General features: G+C 36.9%; 1 protein-coding gene across 9 annotated transcripts in view; it reads left to right on the top strand.

Moving 5' to 3' along the window:
- Positions 1-22,204, top strand: part of FGD5 (FYVE, RhoGEF and PH domain containing 5) — a 180,803-nt gene that overhangs the window by 129,028 nt on the left and 29,571 nt on the right. For 8 of the 9 annotated variants that reach the window (XM_058168634.1, XM_058168635.1, XM_058168630.1 and 5 more), the window contains exons 6-12: positions 799-950; positions 2,079-2,235; positions 8,564-8,651; positions 14,440-14,490; positions 15,453-15,511; positions 21,448-21,519; positions 21,793-21,861. In XM_058168634.1, coding sequence (XP_058024617.1) covers positions 799-950; positions 2,079-2,235; positions 8,564-8,651; positions 14,440-14,490; positions 15,453-15,511; positions 21,448-21,519; positions 21,793-21,861 — 648 coding nt within the window. The remainder of the gene's footprint in view (positions 1-798; positions 951-2,078; positions 2,236-8,563; positions 8,652-14,439; positions 14,491-15,452; positions 15,512-21,447; positions 21,520-21,792; positions 21,862-22,204) is intronic. The other variant, XM_058168632.1, reaches the window with a different exon arrangement.

Genomic DNA, 22,204 nt, shown 5'->3' with positions numbered 1-22,204 from the left:
ACAACAACAACAACCCCCAATTAAGCTCTAGGAGTGTTGTTCTATGTCTAAAATAGCCTGATATTTTAAAAGAAAATGTGACTCAGATTTTAACTCAACTTGGAAACCGGTTTTGGACTTTTAACTTATGAGAAAGGAAGCTACATAAATTTGATTAATAAATAAATAGGTTTGTACTACATCCGATTTTATGTTATCTGTTAGCATAAAATCTATATTGCTTGAACAGAAATGACTGTAATTCATAATCTCACTTTATGATTTATAATGGCTTGACTATTGATTTCTTAATGATACATTACTTAGATTTTAACAAGATTGCTAGTTTGGTTACTGAAACGAATTAATAACATATTGAAAATTTAACCTAATTTCACGATACTTGTAAATCTCCTGTTTATGTAGTTCGTGCTGCAGCAACCAATAATGCTAGTGCAATTATAGAAAAAAGGAGATTTTAGCAAAATGCTTTAGTGATGATATAATAAGAACTAATTGAAGCCAAGAAATTATTATTGCCTGACCTGTTCCATTTATCTAAATTCCCAAATTTCATGTAAGAAACATTTTCATGAATGTACTTCTGTTATGAAGAATGCATTTGCTCTCTCAAATTTAAAAGCTATTAATTTGAAGTTGTGGGAGTTTATTATCCAAATTGCCCTTGACTTGCTAAGTAAAAATTAGCCATTAAGACAGATGATAATGGTGTTAACTAAAACTGCACCATATGACCAAGATATGGACAAAAGTTGTTAACTCTTAAAGCAGATAATATTGTAAATTGTATATTTACAGGATTTCCATGAAGCTGTCTTAAAAGTGCTGGGAGATGAATATGACAGTGATCATGAAGAAACAAAGCTCAAGGAAGGACTGAAGGAAATCCCAGAAATCTACAATCTACACCAAGAAATATTAGAGGAACTGGAAGAAAAAGTTCTTAACTGGTAAATATAATTAGATGGGGCTTTGAATGACACTTAGGGCAGTATACTTACCCCATGTTTACAAAGCTTCAGAAAACACCTTCTCTTCAGAAGTTTCAGATAATCAAATATAAGTGTGACACAGTTTCCTTTTGATCTGCTTTATCTTAAAATATTAAACCTTTACATAATGCTTGTTATCAGATCAGTATGAAGCAGTTTCTCTGAATGTGGAAAAATTGTCTTATGCTGTGTGCAAAATTAGGCAGACTTTAATTGCCCACTGATAATCCACCACCAGTCCTAATATTATTTTGTCTGTCTTTCATTTTAATCTTTTACTATTATTGTTGTTTTTAATGTCTTTATTTGTAATGCTGGTCTGTGACCATAATAAAAATTGATTGATATATAAGGCCTGTTAGAAAAACATGCACTACGCTGTGGTGGCGCAATGGTTAGAATGCAGTACTGCAGGCTACTTCTGTTGACTGCTGGCTGCCTGCAATTTGGCAGTTCGAATCTTACCAGGCTCAAGGTTGACTCACCCTTGCATCCTTCCGAGGTGGGTAAAATGAGGACCCAAATTATTGGGAGCAATATGCTGACTCTGTAAAAAGCTTAGCGAGGGCTGTAAAACTCTCTAAGTGCTTATTGCTATTGCTAAAACCAATCCTGATCTTCAGTAAATCCTAGGTATCTTTATTCTGTCATTCAGCTACTGTTTCATTTTGTTGGAAAGTTCCAATTTAAGGAAATATATAGGTCCTTAATATGCCTTTGAGCAAGAATCACACTAAATCAGAAAAAAATAAGGTGAATATATAAGCTTTTAAACTATTTTGCTGGTTAACTTTATTGCTTTATAAAGAAACACATAATACCTAGTCATATCTTATGGCTTATTAACTATTTGACCATCCCTTGCTGCATTGCATAGCAGGCATCAGAATTAATTGGGACTTTATCAAACTCCAGCATTACAAGATATATGGACTTACTACTGGAATGTAAAAGTCAATCTTTATGTGTTCAATTTCTGGTTAATGTCATTGCAAAGTCCTGATGGAAAAGATTATCTGTGAGTACCTAAATTAAGTATGGAGAATTTTCTATTCCTTTTTTCCCCTTTACTCTCAATGGTTTTAGGGAAGAGCATCAGAAAGTGGCTGATACTTTCATCTCCAGAGAATCAGGATTTAATCACCACACAACTTATATAATGCAGTTTGATAGGAATTTGGCATTGCTGGATGATGTTCGCCTTAAATCTTCCCAGCTGGATACTATCATTAAAGAGTTTGAGGTAAACTCTCTTCGTTTTTGTATCGCATGTTGATTTATTATTTTAGTTCTACTATTATCTCTCTCATTCTTTCCCTTCTTCCCTCTCTAAAATAGCTAAGAGTTTGGAGCATGGAAGTTGATATAAGTGATTATTCAATTCAAGAATGACTTTAAGAAGAACGTAAACCAGAAAGAGTACAAATACACATTAAGGCTATGTGCCCACCTTCTATGGAGCATACAGTATATATAATATAAGATGGCGAGAGAGACAGAGAGACAGAAAGAGAGAGACAAAGTCAGAGAGACAGAGACAGAAAAAGATACAGATATATATATATATATATATTTTCTCCAAACTTGATTGTAGAAAATATGACTTCAGTAACAGAGTGGTCAATGCCTGAAAGGCAGTACCTGACTCTGTGGTTTCTTCCCCAAACCCCCAAAATTTAACCTTAGACTGGCTACTGTTGACCTCACCCCATTCCTAGGAGTCTGTAAGGGGCATGCATAAGAGCACCAACGTGCCTATCGTCCCTGTCCTAATCTTCCTTTTAATTGTATTCATTTTATGTATTCAATTCATGCTTATACTTATATATATTATCTAATACGTACTCTACAAAATAAATAAATTAAATAAAATTAAATAAAATAAAATAATAAATAAATAAATAAATAAATAAATAAATAAATAAATAAATAAATAAATAAATAAATAAATAAATAAATAAATACCCTCCAAAGTATTTCCTTTTATTCCTATAACTTTGACTGATCAGGAGTATTTGTTCCCATTTTATGTTTTCATCATCTCCAATTTTTTTTGCTATACGCATCGTATGTTTCTGCTTCTTTTTTCTTCCATTTGAAAAGTATTAATGCAAAAATATTAATGTATAAAAGCATGCAAAAAGATTTGCATCTTATTTGTTTCCATAAATAATGGAAAGTTAAATTGTGGGTGCTCAATTTACATCAGAGTACTGTTCTGAACATGTCTCTCTCATGTCTAGGTCCAGCTCAAAATGTTTTGCTGGCATATTCATGTAGCCCTTACCTTTTTATTTATTTATTTATTTATTTTGTCACAACATCATACAAAAAGATCATATAGTATATAAACATATATATGAGTAAATGTTAGGAGGTATAAGCATATATATATATATAGGAAGAAGAAAAGAAAAACAATAGTACAGGAACGGTAGGCACGTTTGTGCGCTTATGCACGCCCCTTATGGTCCTCTTAGGAATGGGGTGAGGTCCATAGTTGAAAGTTTTTGGTTAAAGCTTTTAGGATTATGGGAAGAGACCACAGAGTCAGGTAAAGTATTCCAAGCACTGATGATTCTGTTACAGAAGTCATATTTTCTGCAATCTAGATTAAAGCGGTTAACATTAAGTTTAAATCTATTGGTTGCATTGGATTGACATTGTACCATTTTTAATTCAACCCTTTATTCTTGCCTTCTCTTTTTTCTAGTGTTTTCTGAAGCAGATCTTTGCCTAGAACTATAGGCAAGATTTTAGTGACTCATTGTCTAAGACACTGAGCTTATCGATCGGAAGGTCAGCAGTTCAGTGGTTCAAATCCCTATGCCCCGTAATTGGGTGAGCTCCCGTTAGTTGTCCCAGCTTCTGCCAACCTAGCAGTTCAAAAGCACATAAATAATGCAAATAGAAAAATAGGGACCACCTTTGGTGGGACAGTCACAGCACTCCGTGCCCCTTTGGCATTTAGTCATGCCGGCCACATGACCACGGAGACATCTTCGGACAGTGCTGGCTCTTCCGCTTTGAAACGGAGATGAGCACTGCCCCCTAGAGTCAGGAACGACTAGTATATATGTGTGAGGGGAACCTTTACCTTTATAGGTAAGATTTAGGACCAGTCAGGACCATCCTTAAATTCCAAATGTACACATGAATGACCTCCTATCTGCATAAGCTTCCCCTCACCAATTGAATGGTTTCACTTGTGAATTAACTCCAATTCTATTTTAGAAAAAAAAAATTATATATACTTCAACAGCTCTTTCTGCGTCTTGCTGGATGGCTGGTGTGACTTCTAACAGTGCAAATATATATTTCATTTTAGATTAAATATATATCACTTTTTTATTTGTAAAGAGGAGAGGAGAAGTGGCAGCATTTCCTTAACAGACAAAAAAGGTTATGAGAATAAATTGGCTATTTTCAGTGTTGCTTTGGCTGTCCAAGCTGCTTGAAATATGGAATATGTCTCCCTCTGCAGCATATATGAAATACTAGTAATGATAATTTATTAAAACAACCATTTATCAACATTTGTTGAATATATTCATCTGTCTGAAAATTCTATGGAATCCTTGATGAAAATGCAGATATCTAACCTGCAATAATTGTCTTTTTGAATTATCTAGAACTATATTGCCTTGTGGATGGCACTTTCTCGATGTCATAAAGTGAAGACAAAACTTTGATCATTTTTGTTTCCTGGCCCAAGAAAAAGAAAAGTTATAAGCAAATGTTCACTAAAGCATATGTGTCTTTGATGTTTTAGCATATATATAGTAGTGGTGGGATTCAGCCAGTTTGCACCACTTCGGGAGAACCGGTTGTTAACTTTCTGAGCAGTTTGGCAAACTGGTTGTTGGAAGAAATCATTAGGGCAGAGAACCGATTGTTAAATTACTTGAATCCCACCACTGTATATAGTGTAGACTTCAGCTGGTATACTACTTACGACAACACCCCAGAAAATTTTGAAAGCATATATTTTGTGAGGGACAGTGGAAAACCTGTGTGTGTGTGTGTGTGTGTGTGTGTGTGTGTGTATTCAATTCAACTAAATAGTGATCAGAAGGACATATATGCATGTAGATTGCTTGCTTAATTAATTCTTTAATTAGGGGTGCAATAGCTCAGTTGGAAAGCTGACAGCCTGGATTCCAGACCTGAGCACCGCACAACAGGCTGAGCTCCCGTTCCTGCCCCAGCTTCTGCCCACCTAGCAGTTCGAAAGCAAACAAAATGCAAGTAAATTTAATAGGTACACTTCAGTGGGAAGGTAACAGCATTCTGTGTGCCTTTGGTGTTTAGTCATGTTGGCCACATGACCACAGAAAATGTCTTCAGACAACACTGGCTCCCTTGGCCAAGAAATAGAGATGAGCACCACGCCCTAAAATTGGACACGGTTGGACAGAGAAGCCTTCCTTAATGCGAGAGAAAATTGTAACTGTTCCATAATGCCCCTTGACAACAAAATATTTTCTGCACATACATCAGAACCCTACTTTCAATCAGGATGTATGACTGATAGATTTAGCAGGCACTGGATCTAGATTTATCAATTCTGTACTGTTTGTGTGAAGGGGTCCTTGAATTCTTTAAATTCTTTAAAAAAATTTTTAAAACACTAAGGCACTAAGATGCTCACGTAGTAATACGCAGAGCAATGATGTGGCCCTGGAGAAACTCATGGGAGTTTCCTTGCTGCTCCACACATACTGTCTCAGCAGTATTTCCTCAAATTCCTTTGAAGCTGTAGAATGGGTCCATTCAGACAACTTAGAACTATGCCGATTTCGGTCTTACCTAAGCATACTACATAAAATTAACTACCACAATGTCCTACCTGTCAATGACTACTTCAGCTTCAACCACAAAAATACACGAGCAAATAATTGATACAAACTCAAGGTAAACCGTTCCAAACTCGATTGCCGAAAATACGACTTCAGCAACAGAGTGGTCAATGCCTGGAATGCACTATCAGACTCTGTAGTTTCTTCCCCAAACCCCCAAAACTTTAAGCTAAAACTGTCTACTGTTGACCTCACCCCATTCCTAAGAGGTCTGTAAGGGGCGTGCATAAGTGCACCTGCGTATCTACCATCCCTGTCCTAATGTCCCCATTTATTTGTATCCTTATCCTGTATTCATAATCATGTTTATACTTTTACCTGTTATCTTAGAGATAATTGACAAAATAAATAAATAAATAAAGTAAACTCTTTTCTCCTACTACCAATTTAATGTTTCTATTTTCTTATACCTAATGTGTCATGGTACTTTGACATCATCCCTCTCTCCCCCCAAGCTGTCCCAGCACTCCAAAGCACTGTGGTGAGATTTTTCCCAAATCTCTGCCACCATCACTACTGAGTTTATGTATCCAGAGCATTTCCCCCATGTTCAACCTTGTTCCGCACAGACAGATTGCACCAGTCTGGGATTGTACCACATCCTTAGGTTGCCATAGTTTTGAGAAGCACTCATTAAGTTCTTGCTTGCCCAGTTCTCACTGTTTGTGTACCTGAAAAATACCTCAGGAGTTGGTATCTGCTCTGTTCTCCAAGAGTTGTGGTCTTTTTTTAAGCTTAGGTTCTTTAGGAGGAATGCACAGACCTGACTGACTTTGCTGATATTATGCAGTACTTCTGAAGATGCTTTTGTGTGTAAATATCAGTGGTTTTTATTCTGTGCTCTTTGTCCTTTCCCCTGCAAGGACCCAAGAAGCAGGATAAAGATATATATCATGGGAACATTGTGGTCCCTATTAAATAAGAGACAAGGGTTGTGACACTAATGTTTTTGTCTTAGCCTTATATGCTGCCTTTCGCTTGGAGTTAATGGAATTTTTATTTGAGCCATAAATTTGAGCTCAGAAGGCTCATGTAATATGTGTGTGAGAGAGACATTGAATAGAGGTTGGGAAAAAAAGAGATTTCTCATGATCTTCTCAGGCAGAATGGTATCCCAATATGAGTAAATAACAAGGCTTCCTGGGAAAGCTATAGTGTAAAATTAGACTTAGGAGAGCCAAGAGAAGAAGGGGAAAGAAGAGGAAACAGTTGGCTCAGTTTACTTTTTGGGGTTCTTGGAACTTGGTTTGTTTTCTTGCAGACTTTTCATTAGCCAACTAGGTAACATCATCAGGTTCTGAGGACTTTTAATGCATTTTTCCCTATTCATTAACCATCTAATTTCTCTTACACAGCTGCCTCCCACACTTCCTGCCTCAGCATTATAAATACACAAAAAAAATACAAGCAGGGCAAAAGAGAGAGATACTAGTAATTTATTTTTGCTAATTGAAACTGGAATTCCTTCTAGGTACAGGCATGGTGAAAGCAGAGGTCATACACAGGGGCATTAGGTGATTGAGCCAACTAAGCACTGACTGATTGACAATTCTCTAGACTTGCAAATGCCTTAATGTGGTTTTATTTGACAATGGTCTTGATTTTTGGATGTCTAAATAGATATGCAAATAGTCAATATTTCCAAGATCAATCCTGGGTGAATATTTAATTGGATTGAGAAGGGTAAGAAAATGGAAAGTCTGATTGTCTTGAAGAGACCAGAGAAATTAGCTAGAAATACAACAATCCAAAACTGGTGCTTGACGTCACAAGAGCGTCCCTGATAGGGATAACTTATGCCACACCCCTCACCCCTGACTCTGTTTTGTGATAAACTGTTTGGAATTGTGTGAATCAAAAGATGGTGACCCTCATTGTTTTTTCAGCTAAAGTCTGTGTGTATTTTTCCATGTTGCTATTTAAATTCAGAGCTTCTGTTTTGGAAGATGAAACAGTTTTCTTTTGCTAATGGGTCTTAACTTGCTGCCAAAAATGATATATTAAAAGGAAAAGAACAGTCTGCTTCCTGTTCAGCCTTTACCTCTCTGATCCTTGCTGCATTTATAAAGAATTAGAAACATCTAGGCTTTTTTAAATACTATTTGCAATCGTCAAAACTCTACAACAGTAGAGTTGAGATTAGTGAGTCACGCCTTCCCAAATAGCAATGAAGTCACATCCATTCCTCCAATAGCTGTCTGATAAACTACTGAGCATGTGTCAAAACTTCCATAGTGTACTCAAAGTTTATGAGTTTAAGTTGGGGAATTCTTGCCTAGTAGACTGAGTGCAACAGTGATATCTAGTACTAGTGGAAATTTCTTTCTATTAATTTATATTAGGCCTGGGATGTCAATGCCAATCCTGCTTAGGTCAGGATTTGTCCAGCTAGCATCAGGGAACAAGCAGTAATATAAAAACACTATGTGGTTGAGACAAGGTTCAGAATTCCACTTGGACCATAATCTCTGGCTTCAACCACAACATAAATAAGGCTTTTGACCTTTAATTTCAGGATTATTAACACACTTATATTGTAAAATATGTCACTTCCTGATTGTTAAGAGAATACTTGGATATGTCATTCCAAGCATGTGAAAATTTGTGAAAGTGACTACTATCTTCGTGTAAAACAAGGCCAGGTTCGGAGATTATTTTCGGATTGTTGGACCTTTGACCTTTACACTTTTTCTTCCCTTCTTTTGAGGACAGCAGGTTCGTGATGGCAGTCTCTTGAATGTGAAACACCAGCTCTTGAAAGTGGTGCAGCGCATATTCCAGTACCATGTGCTACTCACAGGTGAACAAAACAAAACATTTCATCTTTATAATTAAGGAGTCTTCATTTCCCTGTTTAGGCTGTGTCAACTGCAAATTTAGCCTTTGCAATTTGTCCTCCATTCACATTTTTGAGATGATTCTCATTTTTTCTCGTTAAAAATCAAGGAAGAGAAAGAGAGCTGAAAGAAAAAAAGGAAAGATATCCCAAAGTCTATTGTTTAGGATTGCAGCTTTAAAGCTGATCTAAAATTGTGAAGACCATTAGCCAATATCCCACTTGCAGCATTAGACAAGGCAGGATATGATTTTTATTACTCAATTGGGTTTGATATATATATGTCCTGTATTTCATTCTATTTTGAATTTAATAAAAGCAAAATACAGAGATGAGGCACATTGCTGTACAGTAGGGGTGTCAAACTTGCATCGTCATGGTGGCATCAAATGACATATCGGGACTTTTTCCTGCTTTTTTAAACTGGGCGTGGGCGTGGCCAGTGTGTGACGTATCTGGTCCGCGGGCTGTGAGTATGACAGCCTTGCTCTACAGTAATCTATGAGCTTATTATTTTCTGAGCTGAGTCATATATTAAACATGGTAAATATTATGTGCTGAAACTATGTACAGATCGTTCAGTCATCAGTTATTCTTGATGGAACTATATGTCATACATTCAATGGAAATCCACCATTAATGCCTTTCCGCCAATAACTCATTTTTGTTTCTGATACCATGACGTATCCAAAGTAGTTGAAAAGTTTTACTGGTTAAAACTGACTGACTGAATTTAATGCCAAGTTATCGCTTCTTATGAATCCATTCATTTCATCAATGTGCATTATGAACATTATCGGGAATAGCCCATCCCAGAAGAGGAGAACTAGATTTTAGCTTAACATTTAACATTTGGGCATTTAAATTAGATTATTATTATTATTATTATTATTATTATTATAATAAAAGAATCACTATAACAACACTCACAAATCTGAAAAGACTAAAATTAAATGAACTGCAGCAAGAGCCTCCTACTGTGAGAGTATGGTAATTCATAGAATACTTGGCCGGTGGGATAAACATTTGAGCTTTCCATTTAGAATAGAATAGAATAGAATAGAATAGAATAGAATAGAATAGAATAGAATAGAATAGAATAGAATAGAATAGAATAACAGAGTTGGAAGGGATCTTGGAGGTCTTCTAGTCCAACCCCCTGCCTTGGCAGGAAACCCTACACCACTTCAGACAAATTTCCTGAAATGTCTTAGATTTTTCTGCATGAGAACAGTTCTTCTGAAAAATAATCATAGCCCAATGGCGCAGCACTTTGTCTGAGTGCAGAAGACCCCCAAGTTCCATTTTAACTGTTTTCTGCATTTTTTAAAAAAATGTACCAATGGTGTTAGGAAATATTTCTGTCTGGGACATTGTACAGCTTTCTAAAGCTTTTAACTACAGAAAAGCAAATGGTTCTTTGCTGAGTTTTACACTTTGGGGAAGGCATTGGGACATAATTCAAGAGGAAAAATACGAGGGAAAAGGAAAATCAGAAAATAATTGCCAGTGTTCAAAGTTCTGCAGCTGATTTAGTGACGAATTGCTGGGATAGTAGGAAACCCCCTTCAATCAAATAGGTTACCAGATGATAGCTGGTGGGAGGGGGAAAATCCTGAAAATCCCATGGGAGCCATACTTATCTGCTCTTGCAAACCCTGAAGAATAACAGAATAACAGAGTTGGAAGGGACTTCGGGTCTTTTGTTCAAACAGGAGAACCTTGTACCATTCCAACTGGTTGTCTACTCTCTTCTTAATAACCTACAAATTCTGGAAGCAAGCCATTCCATTGGTTAACTATAACATTTCCATCACCCCTCCTCCAATATTTGGCTATGGAAACTTTAAGGAATAATCTTCACTATCTTCCATTTTAGGAAAGAGATCATTTCTATTGTTCATCTCTTCACACAATGTGTTTGAACCAAATTGTTTTAAGTTCCTAGGCATGATGTCATAATGTTCATAAACATATGAAAAGAACTGGGTTTATTTAGTGAAACTTTTCACTAAAGAAATTTTTCAGAGATGAAAATGTTACCTCTTCACATCTATGGAACTTGCAATCATAATTTGTGCTTCATATCTTATGTATGAAGAGGGACTAGAAAATACATAATTTTTGATAAATGGATGTTGGGAAACATTAGCAGGAGTACTGTGACTCTTAGGTGTTGTTAGTGGGCTTCCTAGGAATCAAAATTATTGCAAAAGATGATTCTCCCTGCTTTGGGGGAAAATACCCATTGATTTCAATTTTGTCTGTGTTGATTCTGAATGGCTGATCCCCATGCACTTTTATTTGTCTCTGATGAGTCAGATAGTAAGAAACAGAAGTGCATATAGTCTTTAGTGTTCAATAAATAGCCCACTATTGTTGTGGAATATAGTGTCTAAATATTTGGCTGAAATTGTGCAGTATAGGGTTTTTCTGCCTGAACAGGGGATTGGAGTAGATGACCTCCAAGGTCCTTTCCAACTCTGTTATTCTGTTAGAGTAGCTCCTGTAAATACATAGAGTAGTATCTTTAAGTTTGAAGTTATTTGGTCTTGCTCATTTCGGACAAGCTTCTTAAATTACATCTGGATTTTTAGGTTATTTTCTTGGTTTAGCTCTTTTTCCCCCTCTAATACAGAAACAACAGACATTCCCCTTTTTCTCGTTAAAAGGCTGCCTCATCACATGCCAGCATTGTATCATTCCCCATGCTGCTGCTTTCATTTGTATTACTAAATTAGAATAATAAAATCTACTGCAGCATAGCCAAAGCACTGCAGCTGCAGGATTTCTAACTTCCTATGCACATTTGGGAGAAATTACTGTAAACCACAATGATTCATCAGCTGGGGTAAGCAATGCCTCAAATCACAAGAGACGGCTTGGTGTATAACTTACACAGATATTGCAAATTGGTTATTGCTGCAGCTCTTCCCTGAGTGACTTAGTAACTAGTCCAAAGAGCTCCACAAGGAACAGAGTGCCTCATCACTTTTATATTGACTATGTAAGTTGCAGCTCATACCAGTTACTTCATGGTATCTATATATGGTTTCAACACTTAAGTAAGATCGTCCTGATTAAACAGAATGCCACTGAGAATTAGTTTATATGTACCTATATATGGTTAATCACAATTGTAAGAGCTGACCCTGGCAAGGAGAAAACTTGATGTAAACGTCCTGCAATCATCACCTCTACCAGCTCCAGGCCACCCAGAGACTGACCATGTAGCCACTAACTCTGAAGGGCAGGATGAAGGAGCCTAGAATTTAAAGTTTAAGGGTCTTTTGTATCTAGGGATTTACCATCCTTGGTCTTGGATAAGGTTGCACTGCCCCGGATGGATACCCCAGATCTGAAAGCCCTTCTGGACTCACTGATTAAGGAGCAGGTGGCAGTTGTGGCTAGGAGGCCTTTTGCCGAACTATGTGCACCAGTTATGATCTTTCTAAATTGAGAAGCCTTTCTTTCAGTCTCCCATGCTTGGTCATCTCCATGGGTTAATGCAATGTGCTGTACATGGAAATATCCTTGAAAAATAAATATCTAGAATCTGCAGCTGGTGCAGAAAGCAGTGGCATGAACAGTTTTGGGCACCCCTAGAATTGTGCATGTGAGTTGCATTGGGTACCAGTTTAAAGCCCTTCTTGAGACCAGCTACCTGAGGAACCATATTTTACCAATTACATCAACCTGTCCCACCAATCAGGCAGGGAGGGTAGGCTATGGACCCCATCAATCAAAGAATTTCAATTGGCAGGATCTAGAAAGAGAGCCTTTTCTGCCATTGCTCCTGTCCTTTGGAGCATCTGGTCCCCAGAGGTGAGGTAAGCCCCCACTCAGCTGGACTTCTGGAAGAGAATCAAGACCTGGCTCTGCCAACTGCTTTGGGGGGGGGTATCCAAGAATGTTTTGTGACTCTGAGAGTGCTTTGTGACTTGAGGGGACTCTGTCTGCCTTTTTAACTTTTTAGAATAGAATAGAATAGAATAGAATAGAATAGAATAGAATAGAATAGAATAGAATAGAATAGAATAGAATAGAATAGAATAGAATAGAATTCTTTATTGGCCAAGTGACACACAAGGAATTTGTCTTAGTGCATATGCTCTCAGTGTACATAAAAGAAAATATACCTTCATCAAGGTACAACACTTACAACACTTAATGATACTCATAGGGTACAATTTTAACACTTAATGATACAACACTTAATGATAGTCATAGGCTACAATTAAGCAATCAGGAGACAATCAATATCAGTATAAATCATAAGGATACAAGAAACAAAGTTACAGACATAAGTGGAAGGAGATGTGTAATGGGAACGATGAGAAGTTTAATAGTAGTGCAGATTTAGTAAATAGATTGACAGTGTTGAGGGAATTATTTGTTTAGCAGAGTGATGGCGTTTGGGAAAAAACTGTTCTTGTGTCTAGTTGTTCTGGTGTGCAGTGCTATATAGCATTGTTTTGAGGGTAGGAGTTGAAACAGTTTATGTCCAGGATGTGAGGGGTCTCTAAATATTTTCACAGCCCTCTTTTTGATTCGTGCAGTATACAGGTCCTCAATGGAAGGCAGGTTGGTAGCAATTGTTTTAATGTGTTTTTACTCCTATTTTTAACTTTGTATTTATCTATGTCCCTTTTATATGAGTGTTTTGTTTCACTCAAGTGAAATGGGCAGCATATAAATTAGATAGATTAGATGATTGATAGATGATATGATGGATGGATGGATGGATGGATGGATGGATGGATGGACGGACAATGTATCAGAGATATAGTATAAGGCATCTGTGATTTGTTTGCATTGCAGTGGTCAGGTAACCCTTGTGTTCAAGGCTTCATTCTTGTTTGCCATACCATGTCTATCTGGCATGTCCAAGAGTCGTGTCCAAGAGCCTCCTGCCAACAAAATCTAAGTGCTGAATGAAGACTTAAATGTCTGGGCAGCTCTGATTTATTGCCAAGTCCTGATGTGAAGCTTTACAATAATAGTTTTCAACTTTGAGTTTGGCTGAACAGCAATATAATTAAAGCTGAAAACAGTGTGAAAAAGCATTCCAGTATCTCAGGCTCTATGGAAATGCACAATTAAACTTTGCTACACTTTTTAAAATCAAACAATGAACACGATGGGGGAAAATTATGAAGGAAAGCTATGTGGAACTATGTTATTGTTGCAGTTATAAAATTGTCCATCCTTTCAAGTCATTCGTGTATGCCTTTGGCTGGTTTCTGAGACAAAGTTGGCAGACATATTATGGGGTAGTTAGTGAGGAATCTGTGGGCCATGCCAAGCAGAACAATGATAGTAAAGGAGTTAATGAAGAGGGGGAGGGGGAGATCCAGAAGGTATACTATATATTCCCTCTTGTATTGGAGAACAGTTTAGGAAATGGGAAGGAAAGAAGGTTGAGTTTGACTTTTCTGGAGAATTAACAGTAACAGAGTTGGAAGGGACCTTGGAGGTCATCTAGTCCAACTGCCTGCTCACACAGGAGACCTGTACTAGGGATTCGAACCGCCGAACTGCCAACCTTTCTGATCGACAAGCTCAGTGTCTTAGCCACTGATCCAGGCAATGGATCTCATTTCATGGAGGAGAAGGTCTGCAGCATCCATGACCATGGGCCCTGAATCCTGAGACGCTGAGCTTAATTCTGCTATTTAGATAGATTAATTGGCAGATCGTAAGCAATTTGAGACTCCCAACATATTTTTAATCTTATTTCCCCCCCTCACAGATTACTTGAATAACCTCTGCCCTGATTCTGCTGAATATGAAGATACACAAGGTAATTTTACACAACCTCTTTTTACCCAGGGCTGGGAATGATAAAACTCATGTTGCTTTGAGTTGATGCCATCCACTCATTGTGAATTGTTAATGAAATCAGAATTCATTAGATTAGATACACTTCATTCTAGAATGTCTATCTGGAATGAACAGTACAGTATGTCTAATGGTTATTTAATAAAAAATTCTGCTGAGTCCTACTTTTCTGATAACTGAGGATATGACTTTGAATTTTAAATGTCTTTATTGAATTTTTAGGTTTTATCTTCATGATTAAGAACCTAGGAGAATAAATTTCTTGAGTGTGTGATAAGGACTTTGTTTGAAAACTCCACACACTCTAGTATCCCACTTAACATGTATTCTGATTCAAACTTAACTTTATCAACTATAGTGACAAAAAAGAGAAGCTTAGCCTGAATTAGGCTTTTAAGCATACGTAGCAGAAAACTTAAATCTCAGAGTTAAAACTTTCATTTTATGATTCATGAGATTGTAGAATTAGAATGAAACTTCTATTTTATCTTATTTCTACCATATGGAAAGGGAAGGGCTACATTAGAAACTTTTAATACCTTAATTGCAGGCAGTTTATTTTTGTAGTAATTGATATGTGGAATGAATGTGGAAGGATCATCCTGTTATTTCTAATATCAACCCTTTCTAATAATTATTTATTTTATTTTTTAACAGCAAAGGCAGATTTAATTACTTTAGGTTGTAGAATAAAATTATAAATTATTAAAAAATCAACTCTTATGCTTAAACTATGATGGTTTCTACATAATATAAACAATATATTTAAAACTTTTGTTCTCCCGAGGAAAGATATTGTTCTGAAGGAATGCGGAATGCCTTTTACAAAGAAGGCTGCAGTAAAAAAATAATTAATAATAATAATAATATATAATTTTACTTGATAAGCTTCATAAATTCATATGTTATTCCTTTGCATTTCAGCGGCATTGCTCATCATATCAGAACTTACAGATAGAGCCAATGATAGCATACAACAAGGGGTGAGTGCTAAGTCCTGACTTCAGAAATTATAAATCAATGCTACCTTGATTATCTATTGTAAAAAATGAAATAACGCATAAGATGCTTAAAATAATGGTACAGTATATTCAAGTTTCAATTTCAAATCTTTATTGTCAGTGCACAACATATATACAATGAGATTGGTTGAGCTCCCTCAGTGCACGCATATAAGTTTGACAATATATGTACATTTTGATATTTTAACTCTGTGTATATAATTTATGTTATATTCACACAATAAAGTATTTATGTCCAGCAAGGTCTGTCCATAGAAATGAAAATGATTGGTTACTGATTTTTTAGAACAAAGTAATGGGAGGGCCCAACAGCAGGGAAATTGTCCAATGGGAGAATGCAGTAGCCCACAGTATTGAAGCCGCTTAAGGTTGCAGGGTAGATGTGACATGTGAATTATTTGAGAACCCCAACGGACAAATAATAACTCTGCCTTGATAGGTTTCAATTTTAGCATGTTTTTCCTCATCAAGGCTTCCTGACCTTGGGACAGGTCAACAGCTTCATTAAAACTACTCATGGCAGAGACGTAAAGCTGAGTATTATTGGCATACTGATGTCATTGAACCCAGAACTTCTCCCAATGGTTTCATGTAAATGTTAAACAGGGAGGACAAGCACAAACCCCCATAGCATCCCAGTATCTCATCTCATATCATCATTGAGTTGAACTATCCACTGAGGGAGAAGTGAAACTACTGCCAGATAATGCCTCTAATCACCAAAGGCAATCTAGATAACTACCATAGAAGATATTAAAAACTATTGAGAGGCTTATTAGAAACAGGACAAGCACAATGCCTTCATTAAGAACCTGACAAAAGTCATCTATTAATGTGACCAAAGTTGTCTCCATCCCATGTCCAGGTCTAAATTCTGACTAAAAGGGGTCCAGATAATCTGCTCCATCTAGGATGCTTTGTAGCTGATTCTTCACCACTGTACCAACAACCTTGTTTACCCTCCCCCATTGATTTCTGATAGCAGTTCCTGCCATTTTGAGGTGGAATATACAAAAATTGGCCATGAAATAAGCACCACAACAGAGAAGACTCAGTTACAGTAGTAACTGAGTAGATAAGAACTGAAGGACAGGGTTAGGGACAGATCACCATGGAAAAAATCTATTTAGTGGTTGCTGGGAGTTGACAACAGTTTGATGGCACCCAATTAGCATCATTAATCAATCCCATCTCTATCGTATCCCTCAGATCCTCCCTTCCTGTTGAGTGAGTCCCTTCTCAAAAAGATTTCTAACAATATGCTACTTCTAGAACAATCTAAATAAACATGATTGGACAACAGTGATAGCAATAGTACTTAGACTTATATATTGTCTCATAGCGCTTGGCAGCATTGCAGTTTACAGAGTCAGCATATTGCCCCCAACAATTTGGGTCCTCATTTTACTGCAAGCACTCTCTATGGATCTGGAATATACCAGTTTTTGTTTGTATGAGCTTAGGAAGTAGAAGAATTCTTACATACAATCTAAGAATAAAAGCGGCCCTTCTTTCTCTTTCTCTTTCTCTTTCTCTCTCTCTCTCTCTCTCTTTCTCTCTGTCTCGCTCTCTCTGTCTCTGTCTCTGTCTCTCTCTCTCTCTCTCTCTCTCTCTGTCTCTGTCTCTGTCTCTGTCTCTCTGTCTCTGTCTCTGTCTCTCTGTCTCTCTCTCTCTCTCTCTCTAGCTCTCTATCCTTTCCACAAATGACCCATTAGAGAAGCATGGAGGGGATCACTGCATAGTGCCTTTTGATTAGCAATGCTAGCAGGAGCCTTCTGAATGTGCACATAGACTTACAGCCCCTGCAAACCATCTGGGTGATTAAAATGTTCCAAAGGAATCACAAACAACAGAGACCTGAGGATTGAGATGTTAGAAGAGTGAAAGGAAGCTGTGAATATAATGACTGTAATTCATTAAAATCTCATCCTTTTTGTATCCACGTGCCATCCAATCCTATCTCTTTAGTAGCAACAGAGGTCTCATTAGTTTCATTTTAGATAGCAAGATTTTACAGCTCGTCTGTGCTCATTCATTGTGTCCAAACTTTTCAACACTGGCATATAGTTAATAGAGTGAGAGTCTGGTAAATGAGCATTCTGATCTCTGAAAAGGAGGCCAAATTTTATGATGTATTTAATGTGTTACTATTACCTGTTAGGACCACAGCTGAACGAACAACTGTTACTAATGGACAAAAAATACAGCTAATCCTATTAATGATACAGCTACCAGTTTACCCATCTTGCCTTGACTTGAAAGTTTAAGAGCAGACATAGGTGGAGCACCAACACAGAATCCTAAAGTAAAATGTAGACTGGAAGAAAAATTAAAATGTTACAAAAATATTCTAGAAAATTAAAGTTAAGTTCAAGTCAAGGTAGAGTGCTTCCACCTTAGCAGATGGCAGTGCCTGAGTAGCTTTGGAAACTAAGCAAACTCAGACCCTGGTTAATGCTGGGTAACTCCCAGGATTATAGGGGAAAGAGGAATTTAAAAAAAAATGCAGAGGGAAGCAATTGCTTACTGTTTCCAAGAAAATTACATGAATGTGAATCACCAGAAATCCAACACAGCTGGAAGTTATTTCTGTTCCAATCAGTCCAAAACATCTGACCATATGAAAAATGAATATAAAATTTCCCACTTAAAATTCCGTTTATAACAGTATAATCGCTTGAACATCTTGACCATGTGCACAGCCCCCCTCCCCCAATTATAGGGCCAAAGTAAGTGAAAGACATCCATGGAATTCACACTTGCACGAATGACATTGTTAAAAAAAAAAAGTAAGGCTAATCCAATCTGGATCAGGATCCCAGGGGGTATAAGAAAGTTTAAACCTTTGGGCCTATATATATTCTAACTCTGATTAACCTTTTTTGCCTGCTAATTTCCTGAGTGGCAACTTATCTAGTAGGTCCAATGTCTGACCAATCTGAAATCTTAGTCTGAGATTGAAGAAATGCCGCGTGACATCCCGATGTTGCACTACCCTGGTTTTCCCTTTCATTAGAGTTACTGTATCTGCAGCAAAGCAATACATAAAATTCCAGCTCTTTGCTGATCTATAGTAGTTTCCTGAATTTTTGCAGCCCAAATATCATCTAACGCTCTTGGCATAGTGCATCTGGAAAGAATGTGATTTCTGCATTCATATGTAAGTTCATATGCAATTATTTGGAGAAGGGGAAAGGATTAATATACCCTTCAAGCCATTGTTGGACAAATTCAGGATGGGGATGCTAAGGAAGGATGTACAAGAGTTTCACCTCAAATTCCTCTGAGAATTCATCTCAAAAACAATTCTGTGGACAGGGTGGCAAGTAGTATGTTTCAGTATGCTTGCCCTTTAAAAAGCCAGTGCGTATCAATCTCTTGAGAAAGGGGCTGCTTCTTCCCTCTTCGACATAAGGGCATAAGAGCACAAAAGTGCCTACCATTCCTGTCCTATTGTTCCCTTTCATTATATCAAATTAACATAGTTGTTGCATACTTTTGCTTATATATATGTTTTTCTTTTATGATGTGTTGTTGTTTTATGTCGATGTTTGTGTATACTGTTGTGACAAAATGAAATTTAAAAAAAATGAACATCTATGATTAAATGATCATTCCAGGAAGTGTTGGAGAAAGAAAGATGCTTTTCTGAAGGAACCCAGCTTAGACCTTTTGTAGCAAACGTAGCAGGTAGAGCTCTTTCCAAAGATAAGTAAAGCTGTAGGAGAACCCTCAGACACCCTGAATATCTTTTAAAGATTATTGCAATTGCCGTTCATCCTGACAAAATTTTCTATTGATTTTTTTTCACTACCAGATTAAAAAAAATTGTACAAGAAGTGGAGTTAATGGCCATGTAGCTGATTATACAAAGTATATGTTACTGACTCAATTACGATCCTCTTTTGAAAGCTAAAAAAGGTGGCTATGCTCAGAAAATGCCTGGTATCACAGTGTTGATAAGTGGTGCTAGGTATTTTCATTAAAGGCAGGTGTTTAGGTGTGTTTATCTAATTACACAAGAAACAAACATCCTATACTGTTCTTGTGGGTATACCAGTAGCCTTGTTGAAAAAAAAAAAAAAGCAATGCAACCCTTTTCATAGTGTGAAAAAAAGGGAACATCTGCTAGAGGCAGATCAAGCTGCTTTAGAGGTACATTAGCAAGGGATGGTGAACCAGTTAGCAATTTTGTTGTGGAAGATTGGACACCACCAACAGAGTATATACCTGAATTCTTGTCAATGAGCATGAAAGTTCTGAGCGGTGGAGAAGTTGTATTAATGAAACTAGTATTGTGGTTCTGAATTCTGACAATTAGCTATGATTTATAATTTACATTAGAATTCTCTTGCTCTCATCTCAGTTGGATAACTATAATTTCAGTGCAGAAAACTTTAAAATAGAATAGAATAGAATAGAACAGAACAGAACAGAATAGAATAGAATTTTTTATTGGCCAATTGTGATTGGACACACAAGGAATTTGTCATGGTGCATATTCTCTCAATGTACATAAAAGAAAATATATGTTCATCAAGATACAACACTTGAAGATAGTCATAGGGTACAAATAAGCAATCAGGAAACAATATCAATATAAAATGTAAGGATACAAGCAACAAAGTTATAGTCATACAGGCATAAGTGGAAGGAGATGGGTGATGGGAATGATGAGAAAAATAATAGAAGTGAAGATTTAGAAAAGAAGAAAAGAAGTGCAGATTTAGTAAATAGTTTGACAGTGTTGAGGGAATTATTTGTTTAGCAGAGTGATGGCATTCAGGAAGAAACTGTTCTTGTGTCTAGTTGTTCTGGTGTGCAGTGCTCTGTAGCATCGTTTTGAGGGTAGGAGTTGAAACAGTTTATATCCAAGATGTGAGGGGGTCTGGAAATATTTTCAAAGCCCTCTTTTTGACTCGTGCAGTATACAGGTCCTCAATGGAAGGCAGGTTGGTAGCCATTGTTTTTTCTGCAATTCTAATTATCCTTTGAAGTCTGGGTCTGTCTTATTGGGTTGCAGAACCAAACCAGACAGTTATAGAGGTGCAGATGATAGACTCAATAATTCCTCTGTAGAACTGTATCAGCAGCTCCTGGGGCAGTTTGAGCTTTTTGAGTTGGCGCAGAAAAAACATTCTTTGTTGTGCTTTTCTGATGGCGTTTTTGATGTTAGCTGTCCATTTTAGATCTTGCAATATGGTGGAACCTAGAAATTTGAAGGTCTCTACTGTTGATACTGTGTTGTCTAATATTGTAAGAGGTGGAAGTATGGAAGGGTTTCTCCTAAAGTCTACCACCATTTCTATGGTTTTGAGTATGTTCAGTTCCAGATTGTTCCGGTCGCACCACGAGGCTAGTTGTTCAACCTCCCGTCTGTATACAGATTCATCATTGTCTCGAATGAAACTGATCACTGTTGTGTTATCTGTGAACTTCAGTAATTTAACAGATGGATCGTTAAGAGATGCAGTCATTGGTATATAGAGAGAAGAGAAGTGAGGAGAGCACACAGCCTGGGGTGGGGGCTGTGCTAATTGTACAGGTATTTTTGTACAAACCATAGCATTTCATTACACAGTATATGCGATAGCAGACAGCAATTCTATCAGCACCAATAACTGATAATGTCTTCCTACTGCTTCTCAATCTCAGATAGAAATTCACCTGTTTGTCATTTGTGGATGCAGTTACATATGTACAAAGACCCGTACCTTACTGTGTTCTCACACTAATCTATTTCTCTAGAATTTTCTTTGTTTATTAATCATGTTACACAGAGGCTGATGATGCTATATTTCAGTGGTTCTCCTTCATTCAAACAGAAGCATATCATGTGCATTAAATGTAGTAAATTTCTATTAAGCCACATTATTTGCTTATTCTTTTATCCACAGGAAAATTTGCAGAAATTGGTACATATAGAGCACAGTGTCAAGGGACAGAGCAACCTTCTACAACCAGGAAGAGTAAGTTCTTTTTTTTTTTATTAACAGCATTATGTAAAGATTTAAGGTTCAGTCCAGTAAATGTTGAGTTCAGTAGATCTGAAATCTTTGATTATTTGCCAATATTCATTTAGTATGATACTGCAAACTTTAGGGTTTCATTAAGCCATTCCTCTTTAATTTAAAAGGCAATTAATGAGTGCCAAGAGTTGCATCTATATTCCAATTCACATGCTGAACTACTGAACGTAAACAAAAAAAAAGATTTATTTGTGCCTCTTTTTTCTTTCTCAGATATTTCTGAAAGAAGGGACATTAATGAAAGTGTCTGGAAAAAATAGGCACCCTCGACATTTATTCTTGGTAAGATTTTGTTTTTACTCTCTATTAATATGTAGTCTGATGTACATGAATCAATTTTTTCAAATAAGGCTGGCAATCAGCAATGTATTTCCTAGGGAATAAATGACACTGGGACTGTCTTATAAATAAACAAAATTCCAACTTAATGTTGCAGCAATATAAATGCTAGTTTGGACATTATTCCCCAAAACTTTAATAAATATTTTTTTGTTTATTTTCTTAATAAGTTTATAGGCTGCTTATCTCATATACAGGGGCAGAGCGGTGGCTCAGTAGTTAAGAAGCTGGGCTTGTAGGCTGGAAAGCAGGCAGCTCAGGTTCGAGTCCTGAGCACCATGCAATG

The sequence above is a fragment of the Ahaetulla prasina genome, chromosome 2 (assembly GCF_028640845.1).
Source record: "Ahaetulla prasina isolate Xishuangbanna chromosome 2, ASM2864084v1, whole genome shotgun sequence".
Taxonomy (NCBI): Eukaryota; Metazoa; Chordata; class Lepidosauria; order Squamata; family Colubridae; genus Ahaetulla; species Ahaetulla prasina.
Note: the sequence above shows the minus strand (reverse complement) of the source record. Positions and strands in the feature narration are given on the sequence as shown.